This window comes from Aphelocoma coerulescens, chromosome 8 (assembly GCF_041296385.1).
Source record: "Aphelocoma coerulescens isolate FSJ_1873_10779 chromosome 8, UR_Acoe_1.0, whole genome shotgun sequence".
Classification (NCBI taxonomy): Eukaryota; Metazoa; Chordata; class Aves; order Passeriformes; family Corvidae; genus Aphelocoma; species Aphelocoma coerulescens.
In genome coordinates, this window is record NC_091022.1 from 8996585 (window position 1) to 9014677 (window position 18093).

An 18093-nucleotide genomic window follows, 5' to 3' on the forward strand; every position below is an offset into this window, starting at 1 on the left:
CTGCAGTAAGACCCTCATGGGCTCCTCTGCCAGGCTCTGGGTGAGCAGCGTGTGTAGCGTGCCCCCTCTGCAGCAGCAGGAGGGGGACTGGGTACATGTGCCATGCACAGTGGTAACACTGCCAAGCAGAGCCACACTGCAGCCTAAGAGATGGCAGGCACAGGACAGGTGTCCTAGTAATTTGCCTAAGGAAAACAGCATTAACAAGCACAATAATAAATATTAATAATAAATAAAAGAAGGATTTTATTGCCTTCAGTACTAGGGACACAGAGAACAGAATTACACAGGATGAGAGATGCTCTCCACCACCAGAGCCCAAGGGTGCTGGCTGAGGATGTGGTGCCGCAGCAGTCCTGAGCCCCCAGCCCCACCAGCAGCCCTTCCCCAAATGCCAGGCTGTGCCACGCCCAGCCACCACCTCCAGCCCCTCCCCAGCTCCCTGGCAGCAAATGCCCTGCAGAGCAGCCAGCCGCCCCTACCCACGGCTGTGGGGGAGCTGCGTGCCTCTGGCTGGGGCACTGCTGGGGTTTTGGACTATTGTGTGAGCTGGCCCACAGTCAGGTGGGCTGGGGCCAGGAAAATGAACTGGTGCAAGGAGAGCAGCCAAACCCCTGGCCGAGCCCGGCTGCTTCCCAGCAGCGCGAGCGCCGAGAGGACGGGAGGCCTGCGCAGCCTGCGCCGAGGACGTGGCAAAGGGCACAGCTTTTCCATGGTGTTGCAAGGCACATACTTCACAGGGGTGTATTGCTCCTCATCCTCCTCCTCACTGCCCCTGGAGCTGTTTGTCTTGCTGCAGGATCAACCTTTATTTCCTAACAGCCACACATACACTAATAATAATAATAATAATTAAAAACCCCACATGAGCCAGTTAGTGCTCACACCATGAAGGAAAGGCAGCTGACTGGCAAACTGAAGCCCATCATATTCTGTGCAAACTGCAGAGGGGAAAAAAAATAATGTAACAACATGCTGAAGTCATTATGCAAGGCTGATCTCTGCTGGCGGCTCATCCCAGCTGAGCACCAGTGTGCTGGAGCTCCTGGGCCCAGCTCTGGCCTGGGGCTTGGCCAACAAACGTGGGATCAATGAACAGAGCTCCACAGACACTCTGGAATGGCAGCAGTTGGCTGCACTCAGTGTTTGGGGCAAATGGAATGTTGCCCCAGTGCCCAGCGGGTGGCTGTCAGTGCTGGCGAGGCAGAGAGGGGTGTGTGGGGCTTGAGTGTGTGACCTGTGTGGGGCTTCAGGAGAAGGTGCTGTGGCTGTGTCCCATGGAACTGAAGCAGCCCCTCTGCCCCAGCAGGGCCAGCGCTGCACCACAGGCTGTTGTTAGCGTGAAAAGTATTAAATAGCACAGACAAAAAACTCACTCAAACAAAAACCAGGAAGAAAAAAAAACAAACTCAAAAAACCTTAATTTCACAAATGCATCTGCTGTGTGAAATCACTTCCCTTGGGCCAAGCCTTCAGCCATGCAGCCACGAGGGCTGAGGCAGGCAGCAGCAGGATCCTGGAGAGCCAGGCAGGTGAGGGGTAGGCAGTGCCTCAGAGGCAGCCCAGGCCCCGGGGCAGTGCAGGTTGTTCTGTCTGTAGTGCTTTAGTGGTAAGTGCGGGCTCCCACTGCCCTCCTGGGTGGCTGGGGCTGGGCTGCCCCTCCACACCGCTGCATCCCAGGGCTTTCTGCTGAGGGAAGCTGCACAGGCAGGGATTTGGGCAGGGACTGACGAGGAGTGGGGCTGTCTGGTCAGGCCCAGCACCTGCAGGGGGGAGCTGGACACTGCTTCCTCCTGCTGCCAGGCACGCTGCAGTGAGAGAGGCCTGATCCGAAGCATGGGTATCTGCTGTGATGTCTCTGGCTCACCTCCGGCAGCCTAACAGGGACAAAAATTAAAAACAACCCACAATTTTGGACAGTGCATAAGTAGCAAGGATGGCCTGTGTCCCCCCATGCTGCATGGGGCCCCCAGGACTGTCCCTGGCAAGGAGCCAGATGAGCTGCATAATCCCAGGGCAGGATGTGGCCACTGGGGAGGGTGAGGCACAGGAATGGGCTAAAGGGGACTGTCCCTGCCGTGCCCACGTGCCAGGAGCCCCAGGACCTGCCAGGGAAGGGGCTCAGGCTGGCGGCAGGACCTGCTGCATGCCGGGTGCTCCCCTGTGCACTGTTACAGGAGCTACTGCAGGGATTTGACAATGGCCCTCAGGGCATGGGGCGTCTCTGGGACGGAGGGGGATGAGCTGTAGAAGGTGCCAGTGTGATTTCTGCGCTGCTCTCGGAGGTATGGAGGGACAGAGGAACTTTTGATGTGGAGGATCCTGGTGTCCATCACCTCGCAGTCAATCTGCATCATCACCTCGTAGTCCTGCCCATTGATCACGTTCTCTGCAAAAGTAAAGATTAAGAAAAAAGGTCAGAGGTAGCCCTGCAAGCCAGGGATCCAACAGCACTAAAAGCAGAGCTTTCTGGGCCTTTTTTCGTCTGGAGCAGGAGCTGCAGTGGGGGAACTCCCTTTCTGCAGCTGTGCACAGGGAGCTCCATCTCACACAGCAGAGCCCCAGACTGCTCGTGACATCTCAAAGATCCCAGACCACACTTAGCATGTGCAGTCACACCTAGAAATTAATCTTTTATTTCCCCTTCTTCATCTGCACATAATTACTGACGGAGTTTGCACTGTGTAACATTTATTACAGAACTGTTGTTCTTGAGCCACTAAAGTATGAGAGCGATTGAAGATACAGTTTATTTAAGAAAGCTGAATGTTTCACTTTCTGTAACCCTCTTGACACTGAGGATCTTGAGGAATTTCTTCACCAGTTTATTAATAAAAAAAAGCTAAAATGTGATCTCTCAAAAGAATTAACTGTGCCTCACTCCTGTCCTGACCTGGCTGTTGTACTTGAGTGATGTGGTGACATTGGGCAAGGCCATTCCCCTGACAGGCCGCTGGACACAGGAAGACCCAAACCAGCATGCGGGACCCCGGTGTGGCCCCAGGCCCGGCACATCTGCTGCCACAGGAGCTCCTGGGCTTACAGGCTGTGCACATGGCTAGCATCTGCTGCCTGGATTTAAAGGTGGGAGACTATTCCCTGCAAAGACAGTGTGCCCAGGAATGCAAGAGCTGAGATCGGATTTCCAGGCACGACCAATCCTTTCAGAGTCAGAAGACTGCCATTGGCAGGGTTTCCTTTCTGTGCAGAGGAGGATGGAAGATCACCTAATGGAAAGCGTATGGACTCGAGGAATGCAATATACATTACTAATTTTTACTGTTTTCCTGGATTAACTCTGACTCTGGATGACAGCTGACAACCGTGGCCGGACCCTCTTGTACCCCACGCCACCTGCAGAAGCCATTAGATCAACTATGTCTGGTATAGTAATGAAAAGCAGGAGCAAACCCTTGGTAAGGGGGCTGAGAGCCTGCAAGGGAAATCAAAGCTCCCACCTGCAAGAAATGAAATGGAAAAAGCTCTGTATGTGCCACAGAGAGATGGAAGCCAGGAGCAGCTGTGCAAGTCTCTGTGCCACTGACCCAAAACCCCTGACAAGCACCTCGTCCCTCCTGGATGCTGTGCTGCTGATAAAGCCCTGCTGTGACTTCAGGTGCCGTGTGCCCAGCCAGGACCCTTTTAGAGGCCATCCCTCCAGGTCACCCTTCCTCTCTGCCTTTGGATGTGCTCTTGCCTCCCATCCAACAGGCTCAGGACCAGTCAGCAGAGGGGGCTGGGCTGCTGGTGCCCCTCAGGAGAGGGGGGCTGGAAAGGGGAGCACAGGGGCACAAGGGGAAGCTGAGGGGCACAGAGCTTGGAGCCAGCAAATGGGCACACATGGGCTCCCTGTGACACAGCAAGCTGGAAACAGTTCCTCAGCCCTCATGCTGCAGTGATAGGACTCCAGCTATGTGAGAAACAGTGCTCCAAAGCCACAAGTGGGTGAGGTGGGATGGGATGGTGGCCAGGGCCAGGAAAACCTCTTGGAGTGAGTTTCCCTGACTGCCCGCAGCAGCCAGTACAGAGGGCTATCATCAGGTTCCTGGGCATTGCACAAGACAGAGGGAACAGCAATCCCAAGGGCTGCCCAGGCAAGGGAGGGAGCTGTGCTGTGTGGGTGGCACTGGGGAGCATGGGAACCAGCCCAGCCCATTCCGGCCAGCTGGGATCCCACTTCCCCCAGTGCTGACACAGCTCCCTCGCAACAAAGTGTGCCAGGATTAAGCAAGCCACAGCTCTGCTACCCCATGGCAAGAGGGGCTGTGTCTTCTGAGTCCACCACAGCAGAGGGAGCTGGGAGGAATCATGCTCACGATGAGCCTCTCTGGCCAGCAGGCACACAAGGGATGCACGCCCCCAAAGCAGACATTCACAAAAAGTACCCAAATCCTGCCCTGGGCCTCTGAGTTAGCCCAGGAATTAGAGGCAGGTTTAAAGCTGCCATCTGATTCTTTCCCTTTTTGGGGTGAGGGTATTGAACTGCTGCAGAAAGCCTCTGCAAAGGGATTGATCTCACAGGGGTGAGGTCAGTAGTGGGAATGGCTCAATGCCCACTACAGGCATTTCCAGCAGCCTTTCTCATTACCGTTAGCTCCCAGCTGACACAGGACAGGAGGTGGGATGTTCCCCAAAGACAGCAGTTACTGCTTGGTGCTGCTGCCAGGCACCTGGACCTGCTTCGTTGTAAGGAGGGGTCTGAAAGTGGTGACAGCCCCAGGACACCTGGTCCACCCCAGCCCAGGGAGGGGCTGATGCTCTGTGAACACCCAAAACAGCAGGCAAACGTGACCTGAGTGCAACTGGCACAATCCCCTGTTTGGGAAGACCAGCTCACTGTCATTGCAAAAAATGATTCCTCATGGCTCCATCCTGAGCTCCATGCCATTACACTGCTTCATGATCTGGATGAGCTGGATGAGGAATAGAGAGCATACTTAGAAGATTTCTGGAAGATACTAAACTGGAGAGATTTCAACCACCTTGGAGTGGCTAGATTGGATGAGACTGCAGTTTTGATAAAAGAGAGAAGCTGTCCAAAATCTTCAGAATGCATTTCAACCATGGCCAGAGCTGGAAAACATGAGTAAAAATGGGGCTGGGCAGAAGTACTACAGAAAAACCTTGAGGACTGCAGAGGATTGCTGTGGATAAGCCAGCAGAATGACAGGACTAGAAACAACAGCTCGACTTCAAGAGAAACATATTTAACTTTGACCGAGTTTGTAATGATAATGAAATACAAGCCCTGCATGAAAGTGCCTTGGGGAGATGAGAGGATCTCCATGATGGAGAGTTTTTAAGGAAAGGCTGGATGACCAGCTGCCCATCAGGCCCTCAGGTACCTTGCTCCACACAGGCATACTTGCATTCGCTCCTGGTCTCTCTGATCCTGCCCTTCTGTGAGTTCCAAGTGCCTGCTCATGACTACAGCTCCTGTCAGCACCTTCCCAAAACTCAGCACCTGCAGCTGTGGGCCCTCCACTGGACACCACGGTCTGATCTGATCCCCAGTACAAGCGAATGATTTTGCTTGGTGATTCCTGTGTCAGATCATTTAAAAACAGCCTTGTCAGGCTTTCTCTCCTCCCCCTCCCATGCAGTACCAATATCTGGGAGGCACCAGCGGGGCAGAGGGTGGGATTCCAGAGGGGGCCGTTCCCAGTTCCCAGCAGTGAGCTCAGCAGCCGTGTGTGGCTGATCCCTGGAGGGGTCAGTGTGTGCAACCAGTGCTCAGGCCAGCCTGCACTGCCCTGCCTGAGCACACACCCACCACCCTCCCAGGGAGGCACAGGTAGCAGGGTGTCTGTGAAGCAGGCCTGACAGCCCCAGGCTGCTGCCTGCTGCTCGTGCGCTGGCTGGAAGGTCAGCACGCATTACACAGGGCTGCCTAATGGCCCAGAGCAACGCTGACACCGACTGATTTCTAAAGTTTATTGTCTTGAATTACCTATGACTGATGTTTCGTGGGATTACGTAAGTGAAAACACAGGAACGGATCTCCTGTAGAGGTGTCTGGATTTATAAATAGATTTATTGCTCCTCTTTGAAGTTCAGAACATACAGTTTCTCACACAGTGCAGACTCAGGCTTAAAGAGCCATCCTTGCTGGACCAAGAGCCTGTGCCACAGTTAATTATTTGTTAACAGGTTTAAAAGTCATGCTTCAGATGATTGACTATTTCAAATTAATAGCAAAAGGTAATTGTGCCAAGCGTTGCTGCTCTGACTGCACTTTCCCAAAGAGCCTTGCTAGCTCCTGGGGGCTGTACCAAACTCCCAGCACAAGCCTGGTCTAGGGAACAGAAACCTAATTCCCAGTGCTGCTCTCCCCCTAAAAACAATCATGTTGCAATATCCAACAGATGAAAGCTGAAGTCTGCAGTCCAAACCAAAACCAAGTAAGGCTGAGGGTATTAACTACTGCTACAAATTACTGAGGATGACAGAAGATTGTCTTCATATTTGAAGCACTGGATTTTCAAAACTGTCTTACTGAAAAGGCCATAAAACCAAAATCCTCCTTCTTCCCTCAGCAGCACAGACATCCATCAATCAGCTGACTGTTCAAATGTCTGTCTGTGAGACTGAGCACCTACTTCTATGGGAGATGCTCTCTCAGAGAAAGGCAGAAGACAGGCAGAGGGCAGGCAATGAAACTTTTGTTCTGCAGTTAGTCAGAACAAATGGTGATGTCAACTGTCTCTCTAGACTTCAACTTTACACATATCGTCGGGCTGTTTGGCCCTACGGACACATCTGTCTTACAGATGCAATTTTGGTAATTTATCCTTTCCTGCTTACATACATCTTCCCCAAAAACCTTTGCTGCAGCAAATGTTCATTGTGAAAGGGGTGTATGCAGAGAAACTGAAACAGAGCTCCCCTGAAAGGCCACCTGAGCTTGCTGGAGCGTTTCAAGGCTGTAACCAAACACCATGGAAAAGCTCTACAGCTTTCTGAAGGTGTACTCACGCCATAGGTACATTTATAGAGCCTTATTCTACCAGAACTATGAATTTTACCTTACTCTGGGCAATATCACAGTGGATTACTAAAAAAATATTCTGTAGGAGCAATACTTCATCATTCAGTGAGATGCTCAGTCCTCAGACCCTCTCCTAAGGCCCCAGCTGCCTTTGAAGCAGACAACCTGTGTACCTACTGTCTGGTTTCTGAGTAGGTGACTTTAAAATGGTCAGAACCTGCCTGGCTCTGTATCTGCTGTGCTCACTGAACACACATTTAAGGTACTATCAGTCACACAGATCTGGACTACATGTCCTTGCTCCTCGTAAGGTACAGGGAGGGAAATGACTTGCCCCATCCTTACTTTAACTACCTGTCTTTGTCAGTAAGGCTGCAGAATCATCCCCTCCTTGTGGACAACAGCAGAGGGTGAATTTGCCCTTGGAACCAGCTTAATTGATGTCAAAACAGGAGCCGTTGAATCATCTGTGTGTAGGGTGATCCCAACCCACGAAATCGCTCAAAGCCATCTTTGCTGAACAGCTACTCACACTCTGTGCTTTCCGCAATTCCTTCTAAAGAGAAAGTTTTCAGTCTGTCTCAGTGTTAATTTACCCTCGGAGCCCCTTCTGCAGGCCCATCTCTCACAGCAGCAGGAACCAGGGCAGCTTTCAAAGAGCCACTGATGTGTTCCAGCGAGCTGCACCAAGCTGACAATGATAAAGTTTAGCTTTAAGAATGATTTAGCACCTAATTACCCAAATAGTTTTTATTGTAACCTGCCCTGGCCCAAACCAGAGCTTATGTTTAGGGTAGCAGGGTTCAGAAAGCGCGAGCTTCAGGAGTTGAAGGCACCAGCTGCACTCTGGCACTGGCCTGTTGAAGGGCTGCAGCTGTCCCCACACATAACTCAGGGGGCTTTCTCCACATTGTCACTTCTGCAATCTTCCATCTCATCTCCATTGAGAAGCCCTGACTGTCCTATCCAGCACATCTGGACAATGTTTCCATCTGAAGGGCTGGTATACACTACCAAATAAGTATATAAATGAAGCAGCATTACAGACTAAAAATACGCTCACTGCAACAACGCAGCAGGATTCCTAAAACATTTACAGATTGGCTTATTAGACAGGATTGTTTGAGGCAAGGGAGAAAGTTATAGTGTGACCCAAATAACTCCCCTTTTTAAAAGCAAATTCCCACTTGAAACTGCTTTCAAACAGAGCAGTTGCAATGGTGTCACCTCTGTGAACTCAGCTGTCCTCAGTTCCTGGCACAGGCTAAGTGAGATCCTGGCATTTCAGTCTCCAGGTCTCCTACCACCTCTCAGACTGTGAGACAGGCATCTCCAGGAGTACAGAAACAAGGCCATGGTCTGAAACACTGGATCCACATCATCAAAGTCACTTTGACAAGCCACAAGCTGACAGCAAAGAGACAGGGTCTCTCTCCATCTATTAGATGAGTCTCTCTCATCTATTGGAGCAGTGGTGTCAGGGGTTATCCAAGGGAGATATACACAGGCATGAGAGGCAAGCAAGCAAACTGGAGGAAACAAGCTCTCTGTGGCCTCTGAAGTAAATAATGGAGCTACTGGAGAGACTGGCACTGGCTGTGGGTGAGGAGCATCATGGGCCCTTAGCTTACACCACCGTGTGATTTTGGTCAGCAGCACCTGTGAGCAATGAGGTCAGTGGCCAATCTGTGCCAGCGGTGCTTTGTAGTACCTGGTCTAGACTGGGAGGTCTCAGGGAGAGGGAAGGAAAGCTGGCTCTTCCCAGGCACCATTTCCCACCTGACTGCCCACCTCTTCTTTCAATCTTCTTTCCTGCTGCAGTCACTTCCCTCTAAGGAAAGAACATGAGCTACAGAGGATATGGCCCAGTGTGGACTTAGTGTGACTGCTCTCATTTTGGAGAGGGAGCCAATGGTCATCTCAGGAAGAGAAGATCACATTCACCAGTGTTGACCCTTGCAGGCACTTCATTTAAAACTCCCTCGGATGGAGCATTTCTCGGAAAAACTGAGACATTTCTGACAGCTCTGGCTGTGCATATGTGTGTTGTTGGCAGGGTAGCATTGTTGCAGGATGACGATATTTAAAATCTAACCAGCTGTGACAATGCTAATGACAAGAGGAAAAAACCCAAAGAGAAAATAAAGACAAGGGTCAAAGGAGTTCTGCTGCACAGAAAACTCTTGGGAGTGAAGGAAAGAGGCTGGAGGAAGAGCAATGCACTTAGTCAGAACCATCCCATGCCCACTTGGGAGGCACTAAAAGGATAAACAAACATCCCCCACTGCCAGCAAATCCAGACATACCCACTTTACAAGACATAAAACTGCACACAGGAGAGTAGCCTGGAAAGGCATTCCAGTAAAGGCTTCTTTCAAGAACTAGGGCTGGAGGGCTTGGCCCAGGACGAGGGCACTGCTCCCTGTGAGTGCAGCAGGGAAGGACTGGGAGCCATGGCATCTCCCCAGAACAGACCTGCGTGTGAATAGACTGGTAACGACCCCTTCATTGCAAAATGAGGCCATCTGTTTCCACCTTCTAGAGAGACACTAATCTGTGAGTGAGCCTTCCCTCTTGCCTCACAAAAGCTTGCTTCCTTTTAGCAGTCTCAAAGAACTATCTTTTTCCAAGTTTTCTGAACACTCAGGTATGCTACTGTGCTGAAGAGATCACCCTTATCCTCACTCTGCCTCTGGGGCCTCCAATGGAGCACTAAGGTAGGACTTTCCTCTGCAGGAGCTGTGCTCTCTTCCCAATCTGTTGTGTGTGCCAGGACACACTCAACTCTCACAGATTCTGCCAACTTGTGCAAAACTGAGACTTCAGTTGAAGCAATTTTTTAAAAGTTTGCCTTGTCACCTGCCATTTTAGTGATATTTATACAACCTCAGTGGTTAACACCAGCACAAGAACACTTTACTCCTTCCTTTAGCAGTGCTGACTTCCACTTTAAGTGCTCCTTTACACCTTGGTCCTTCCCAGGCACTAGAGATTCCCTGGCAGGCTTACTCTGAAAAATATTTTTATTAATTTTTTTATGCCTCAGGCATGCTGTTCCTCAGTATCTTTTTCTGGCTTAACTTCTCATGGTTTGAAATTTAGTCTGCCAGAAATTATCCTCTTTTTCCCCCCTATTCCCTCATTTGGCTACAATGTCTATTGTTTAAAAGATATCTTCTTACTTCTATGAATTGACGTGAATGTGTTACTTAAACCCACTGGATATTTTAGTGTTCTTTTAAAGATTTTTGCAGTGAGCTTTTAATCTTTAATCAATCTTCATTTGCCAGCATTTTAACCCCACTCATTTTTCCTTTAATGTTTTCCTATTTTATTTAGCCCTTAGCTTTGAACTGTGGCACTTCAAGTTGTAGGCACTTATTGATAAAATTAATTTAACTACTGGACCTAATTTTTATTTTCAAGAGGCAGCATCACATTCTGATTGACATGGACCTTGACTGTCACCCAGTATCACTTGTATCCTGGTGTTAAAGTGTGTCACTGATTTAAGACAGAGGGCTTGTGGGAGACTCTATTCCCTTACAGTTGAAATGTCTTTATAGTTTGGACAGTATCCAAAGAATGAGCTGAATTTTCCACCTGTCTCACTTGGATACATAAAGTTACCTCATTTATTTAGATACTGCAATCAGCTCTTGCTCGTAGAAGAGATTTTTAACAGCATCTTCTGTCTGTGTGGGGCAAGCACTCTCCTCCCCATGAGCTTCTGTGATTCAGTGCACTTGTCAGTTAATTATGAAACTACTGCAGAGCCTGTCTGAATGCAGCACGCTAATAAAGAGAGACAGCCCTTGCAAACATTTGTGTCTCCCAGCTACAGCAACAGGAGATTTACAGCTTTAATGTACGAGTCCTGCTCTGAAACAGGGCTGCCTTCTTTCCCATGGAGAGGGGCAGCTGGGGCTGGCAGTCATTTCTTCATCCGCATTCACCCAAAGGCATTTGTGCTGCACGAGGATAAGGCACAGCCCCTTCCTCTGGGGCTGCTACAGAGTCAGGCAGGATGGAGGGAGATGATTTATTTAATGAAGTGGTGAATGACCCAAAATGTTCTTCAGGAGCCCAGGATGTGTTTTTCAAATACTTCCCAAGCCTAGAAGACGCCCAGGAAGCACACCAGGAAGCACTGGGGTAAGGTGGGCTGTATGAAGAGGTGAGAGAAGTGCAGCATGGAGGACAGACCCGGGATCTGAGGAGCAGGGAACAGCCTCCCAGCCCTGCTGACAAGGAGTCTCCTTAGAGACTGTGACCCAAACACTGAAACAGGCCCTCTCAGACTGCTGTGTTTTCACCAGTCTCTAGGTTTACTCCAGTGATGTCCTCAAGACACAACTCATAAATGTGAACCTCCTCTACCAGCTCTGTTGCAGCTTTTCATGTTTTTACAGGGTGAGCTCATTATGGATAATTATGCTTCAGATCAGTGCGGAAATAAAGGGCTACCAGAGTTGGCCCACGTATCACAAACATAAAACTGTGTTTGCCACCTGTAATTTCACACCAAGAGGAATTATATAATCTTGAATTTACGACATTTGAAGATATATTAAGGCAGATTGCCTAGGCTGGAGGCTAGAATTACAACACGCTGCACACAGCACAAGGTAGCCAGGACGGCAACAGTAACCTCACAGATTGGGGTGAAAGTTCCCTCTTTGCTTTGCAGCACAGTGCTCTCTGTGAAGCTTGGGAGAGCACATGTCCATGGCAGCACCAGCATGCAGGGCTAAGGAACATCCAGGAGTCACATACACGCTCAGTTCAAACCAATTCTGCGGCTCCACACTGGCGTTCCTGCTGCCAGCCTATGTCACAGGCTTCTTTTTAATTATACTTCGTGAATTTTATAGAAGTGTGTCATTTGTATGGAAAAACCAATCTGCTGTAATAAATCCACATTGGCATTGGAAACACTAAGTATGAAGCCCAATTAATTGATGACTAATTCTCTACCCCCTTGGTGAACGGCGCGTTCCCAACAAAATGCCATCTGCAGCAGTTATCCTGTCTGCACAGGGAACACCAGGCACACTGCTGCTTGGCCTGCTCTAGCAAAACCCATGAGATACTCTTTTCTGTATTAATTAACGGGCAAAAAGGCACTGAAGATCCTCTGAAATAACCTTCCTGTTATTTAATGCATAAAAATAGATTACTCATTTAGCAATTTAGGTAAACAGCTCGTTATGAAAACTCATTAGGGAATAAGCCTTCATGATTTCATTTCTTGATCGTTTCCTGTCCAAATAAATAAACATGAACTCAAGTGACACAGATTCCATTACTTTTGTGCACGGATTCTTGAATGATTTCTTTCATACTTTTTTGAATAATTTAATCTCCTCCTTTCTGTCAAAGGCAACATATTAACAAACATGGCTGGGGCGAGCAAAGTCTTTCAAAGATAACAAAAGCTGTTGAAAACTTCTATTTAAGATTTAATCTAGGCAATGATAAATTCTGATTCAAAGACATGTAGCAAAGTTTGAGGGAATATTTTGTTTTCACAAACTGCACTTCTACATGACTTTGAGAACAGAAATGCAAATATCAGCATCTTACAAGATTATTAAAATCTGTTGTTAAAATTCCTTGTTAAACTGTGTTCTGCCATCATTTCAATCCTGACCTCTGAAGCACAGCTGTACATGAGCAGGGGAGCAGAAGTACATCTCTGACATTAGCAAATCCTCCTAATTACAGGAGAACCACAGTACCCTGACATGCTGCTTGTCCATGGCTGCACACAGAAGACTGCAGGCTCTCCCTCTTTCTCAGCTGTCCTGGGTTGAGGTGTATTCTATTACCATCCTCATGAGCCATTGAAATCAGGTGGGGCAGTGTTTCCTTGCCTCCTCCCCCCAGACTATCTTGCTGTTAATGGCCCATCATTGTCCTGCCACAGGACTCAGAGATAACTCCCTCCGGACCATCTTCTGTTAACGAGCCTAATCAACACTTGGCCTCATGACTCATTACCCCATTGTGAGATGCTCCACCCAGAGGGAGGAACCAAGCATCCCATCGTGGATATAATCTGGGACTCTGAGCACCAAAGATACTGGCTCCACTGGATTTCCAGAGGACAGGAGCTACACAGCCACCGCTGGACTTTCTGAGGAAGAGCAGACCCCCTTACTGCAGGATCACCACTTCAGAGGATTGCAGCCACCATTCCACCAGACTGCTACCACTACCCTGCCTAATAGGGACTCCGGTTGTATCTTGACTCTGTCAGTGTTTTCTTTTACTTTCTTTTCCTTTCCTTTAATTTCTATTAAATTGTTATTCTGACTTGGTGCCTCTCACTGGTTTGTTTTCAAACTAGTACATCAGCCCAGGCTCAGTGATCAGCTGTTGCCGTGAGGTCTGACTGAGAGCTAACTACGGCTCTGATTCTTGCCTAGTCACACTTCACTGAACTACTCTTACTCCTCAACTGGCAGCTCAAGAAGCAAAAGAATGGCAGTTTCAAAATGACTGAAACAACAGCATTGGACACATTCTCAGATGTACTTCGCTACATCTTGGTGTAGAGAACTTGATGGACTCTCAGTGACTTTCCTGTAAAACCTTAGCAGTCACCCTTCTTTCATCTCACATCTAGGTTGTAATCCCACATACACAACTTCCAGAGCTTTCTACTCACACTACAGCTTGTAAGGCTGTGCTGAGTTCTCAGCACTTTCTGCTAAATGCAGACAGCAAGCAGAAACACTGAGGGAAGTATCTCTATAGCTCATGCTTGTGCAGCCAAGGGATGTGTTCTCTATACCTGGCAGAATGGCACGAGCTTCCCAGCCTGGTGCCAAGGACAGCAACTGTGAGAGGGAGCCATGGGCACTGAGACTTGGCTTTTAGGCACAAGGAGAACAACAAAGGACAACAGCTATGGATAACGGGGGCCATCACCCTCCTGGAAACTGTTCTGAAGCTATCCAAAGTGAGAGAGAGGCTTCCCAAGATGTCAAGCAGTAACCTCAAGGGAAGGCAGTTGCTGTTCAGTCAGACATGTATTGTTTTAGACCTTCCTCAGTGACTGACTGGGAATTCTACTTCTTGCTCTGAAAAATGGAAACAGCATCTTTTGTTTGCTTAACCCTGAAAGGCAGAGGAAGTTGAATTTTATTTATTCAACTTTATTTATTCAACCCTAAGACATGGGAACTTACAGACCATTGTCACTTCCCAAAGAGCTTTTGTTTTTATTTTGCTCCTCAGTCTGTGTGGGTTCTGTTTGCCTTACAGATTCTTCACAGACAGTTTGCTACCAGCCTTGGACATCTGTGACTTGCTTGCACATGGCTGTCAGTTGAAAGGAGGTTCTTTGTAGCTGCATGCAAATAATCATGCTGCTTGATGGCAGAAATTGCTCCAGTTTTGATCAAAAAGCCTCACCACTAGATTTGTTTTCCACCTTTATAATTAGAATGTGTATTTCTGAGCACTTTTGAAGTCTGTTACATCAGTATGATGATGGATGGCAAGAAGGGAAGCTGAGGGAACTGGTCACGATCAGAAGCTGGCCAACACAACAGAGCATGTGGACTTTGCTGAAGTCGTCATTCCATTCCATTTCTGCCTTTGGGAGATTATTTTGCTGTTGGATTTCATGGCAAAAAGCAACCCTTAAGAGAACAGGGCTCCTTAAGAACCCAGAAACATAGAGGTTATCAAGAGTCAGGCACACAAACAGCTACCTCAAAGGCAGACTGAAGACAAGCCCCACTGGGCTACATCAGACTAAGGATCCATCCAAAATATTTGTAAAAAATTCAAAACTCTCTCTCTCATGGTTGCCAATTCCAAGAAAATGAGCCTTAGATTTCACCAGGGGCTTTCTCATCAGGTCTCTCACTTTTGTTTTGGCTTAGAGCGCAGACACCAACCCTCAGTTTAAAGAGAGTGAATGATAGAAGGAATTTCACATATAGGGGAACTGTTTTGCACAGGCATCCTAAGAAGAAAAAAAAGGCCTTTTTGGTCTTTGTGCTGCTGCTAGGCCAGCAGTATACCTGGTGTACACACTGCACAGACACTTAGAGGCGCTCCTACCAAGAGCAAGTGCAAGCTGCAAGAGTCCCTCACCTAATCCTAGGGAGAGCTGCATTCCTGAAAGGGGCTTCTTGGGCCAAACATTGACCTGGTTCTCTGACACTGCCTCACTGCTGTGTGCTGCAGAGAGCAGTCCTGCTGGGCTGTGCTGGGCTGCAGAGCTGCAGGCATTCTGCAAACAAAAGGCTTGTGGGAAGAGTGGCTCAGCTATGCTGTTCTCTATAGGTTACTTGGATCCAAAGATCGACGTTGTAACCCACTGCATTTTTTACAGCAGTTAAATAAATAGAAGGCTAATGGCAGATGGTTTCACTTAAACTTCAAGAAAGGCACCGCCTATATGTCAATTTGGAATTAGTTTAATGAGCCAACAACATTCTGACTTACAATGAAAGCAAATTTAGGAATGAAACCTACTGGAGATTTAACTGGTCTCAAGTGCATAGTTAGATTTCTAAAATAATAGCTGCAATCCAGCATAACAAACATGACTTGCTTGAAAACAAAAGTCTGAGTTTAACTGTAGACTGCAGTTCGTTTTCATTCCCATGAGAAACTGCAAGACATTTCTTCTTGCAGTAACTTCTCAGGAAGGGATACCAATGGTGCCTTCAACTAGCACTCCCCAGTTCTGCTTTTTACCTTCCAGGCTTACCAATGCTGAGGTCCTTAGGTACCACCAGGCAGATTTTCTGTGAGTACTGCACGTGTCCACAAATGTTGGGGCTTTGACACTGGGCAGGGGTAGGTCAAAATTGGGCATGGCTGGCTGCAGGGGCCAAAGGGAGAGCTGTACCACAGGACAGCAGCCAGCAGGGGCATGGGACAAGGGCAAAGGGCTCTGAGCATCAGGGGAGGCAAAAAAGGATTGACTGGGAACTGGAGGATGGCCCAGCAAGCTTGGAAAGGGGCTATGACCAGGGGTGAAGAAGGAAAAGGAACTAAGAGGTGGAGGATTAACATGTACCAAATATGTAACAAGTTCCTATACTTAAAAAAATTTACACTTAAACGTATTTAACATATGTTAACATATTAAACATATTTAAATAGGCAAATACGTTCCTGTGCACCTGCACAGTGAGGATCTGGTTCTATCCTAAATGCTCACTGAGGGGCATGGGTGATTGAGGCTGACCCTGAGAAGGAGCATATGGCACAAGGTTACAAGGTAATGGCTGATTTTACTCTTTTCCTGATTTTACTCTTTTCCAACACAGAGCAACTGAACACTTGAAAGCAAGCCTGTATCTTGAAAATTAATAACACACTGCTATTGCCTTGAACAAGATCTTCTTTTAAACTTCCATCTTATTGACTGCACACATGTGCATGGACACATCAATCACAGGATTGTCTGTTGACATTTGTCACTACCTCACAGCACGAGGACTGCCTCTTTCCTCCCAGAAAAACTCTTCAGGCTGTAACCTTGACTCTGTTTTGTACACTGGTGAAAACTGCCAGATCAGTCTTGCAGAACCACATCAGGAACCACCATGCAGAGCCATGTAGGACAGCAGTGGACAACGCATTCTACTTCATACTCATCATCCATACCCCTGTTCTCTGTCCCTGCAGCCAGCAGCAGGAATGGCTCAAGCCAGCTAAACGCAGTCTCTAGTGGACCTCAGAAGGCACGAGAGCAATCAAAGTGTGATCAGAAAAGGGTGACTGTCCTGCTGGGAAAAGACTGTCCAAGTAGTTCAAATAGCTGGTTCTCAACTGCACTGTCAAGTATTTCATCTTTGGAAACAGCGTCATGGGTAAACTTTAGTACACAGAAAAAGACCCTGCAGAAGCAAGTGATGAAGTTCTGAAAACGTTTCAAAACAAAGACCCCTTCACTTGCGTTCCTGTCATCTCCTCTGCCAGGGCTGTGGCAGTAAAAAGGAAGGGCAAAGTAGTGGCAGTAGAAAAGGTTTCCCTTCTTGCACAGAGATCTGGCTGAGGCACAAGGAAAGAGGGGACAAGTTCTTTCACTGAAAGCTTTGCCAATTTCTCCAAAGGACTCGTTCTTTTCCAGCAGCCAACTCTCTGCAGGTGCACAAAGAATTAAGGTGGGTTTAAAAAAACAGCGGACAGCTGGGAGGAAAGCTTTGTTTTCAGCTAACTTCCAGATGCTTGTGCAGGACGTCTCCAGTCCCCACAGAGGCAGAACAGGGTGGAGAAGCAATGCTCTCAAAGGAGAGAAATGGGTTCCTCTCCAGGCAGAACATTTTAGGGAGTCATTTCCTCCAGGTTATCAATGGTCAAATTGAAAACCAAGCCAAGTTACCTACTGGCTCTTGTGTGTCTTGTAACTTTTGTCCTAACACCTGGCTGGGTGTCACAGAGGAATCATGTTTGGTGCCGTTGTTTACTTAATGCTATTCTTGTGTCTCATCTGTTTCGACATCTCTGCCCAATTCCCTGGACATTTTTTTTATTTCTTGGATTATGCTGATGTTCCAAAGAAAAATCCCAAAGAACTGAAGAAAATATTTCACGATGTTTCATTATTAATGAAGGATAAGATTTGTCACTGGATTCTGATGCTTATTTTCCAAATTATATTTACTCCAACAAATGAAAAGTTATTTCAAGTTAAACAGGACTCAGTAAAATGCTAAGAAATACTTTTGTAATTTAGAAACAGTGTTTGTACTTCAAGTGATAAAGTGCCCACTTGCACGTGATAATTCAGGTCAGCCAGAAAAGGATTTTTGTAATAGACATAAAAAGGGAGTTTCAGGCAGATAAATGCCAAAAATAATTCTGATACATCTAATAAAAATTCCCCTAGGACAGCTGTACAGATTATCACACTCGGCTGTACTGCATGGGAAAGTGCAATTATCAAAATGCCGAAAGCCTGAACTGATTCTTTTTTCTTAGTTTATGGAAATTCGCAACATCAGATAATGTTTTCGGCATGCTGGGATTTAACAATAACATTTGAGTTTATGATTCACATGTACTGTAAAACACAGATGTTTTAAAAAAGCATTATGTGCACAGTTATTCAGAAAGTAAAGTTTACACTG

The 18093-nt window shown here is 47.6% G+C and overlaps 1 protein-coding gene across 3 annotated transcripts in view; it reads right to left on the reverse strand.

The window, feature by feature from the left end:
• Positions 1 to 220: 220 nt before the first annotated feature.
• Positions 221 to 18093, reverse strand: part of ATF6 (activating transcription factor 6) — a 74428-nt gene continuing 56555 nt past the window's right edge. For all 3 annotated transcript variants that reach the window (XM_069022674.1, XM_069022673.1, XM_069022675.1), the window contains one exon: positions 221 to 2389. In XM_069022674.1, the coding sequence (XP_068878775.1) occupies positions 2181 to 2389 (209 nt within the window). In that variant the 3' untranslated portion in view covers positions 221 to 2180. The remainder of the gene's footprint in view (positions 2390 to 18093) is intronic.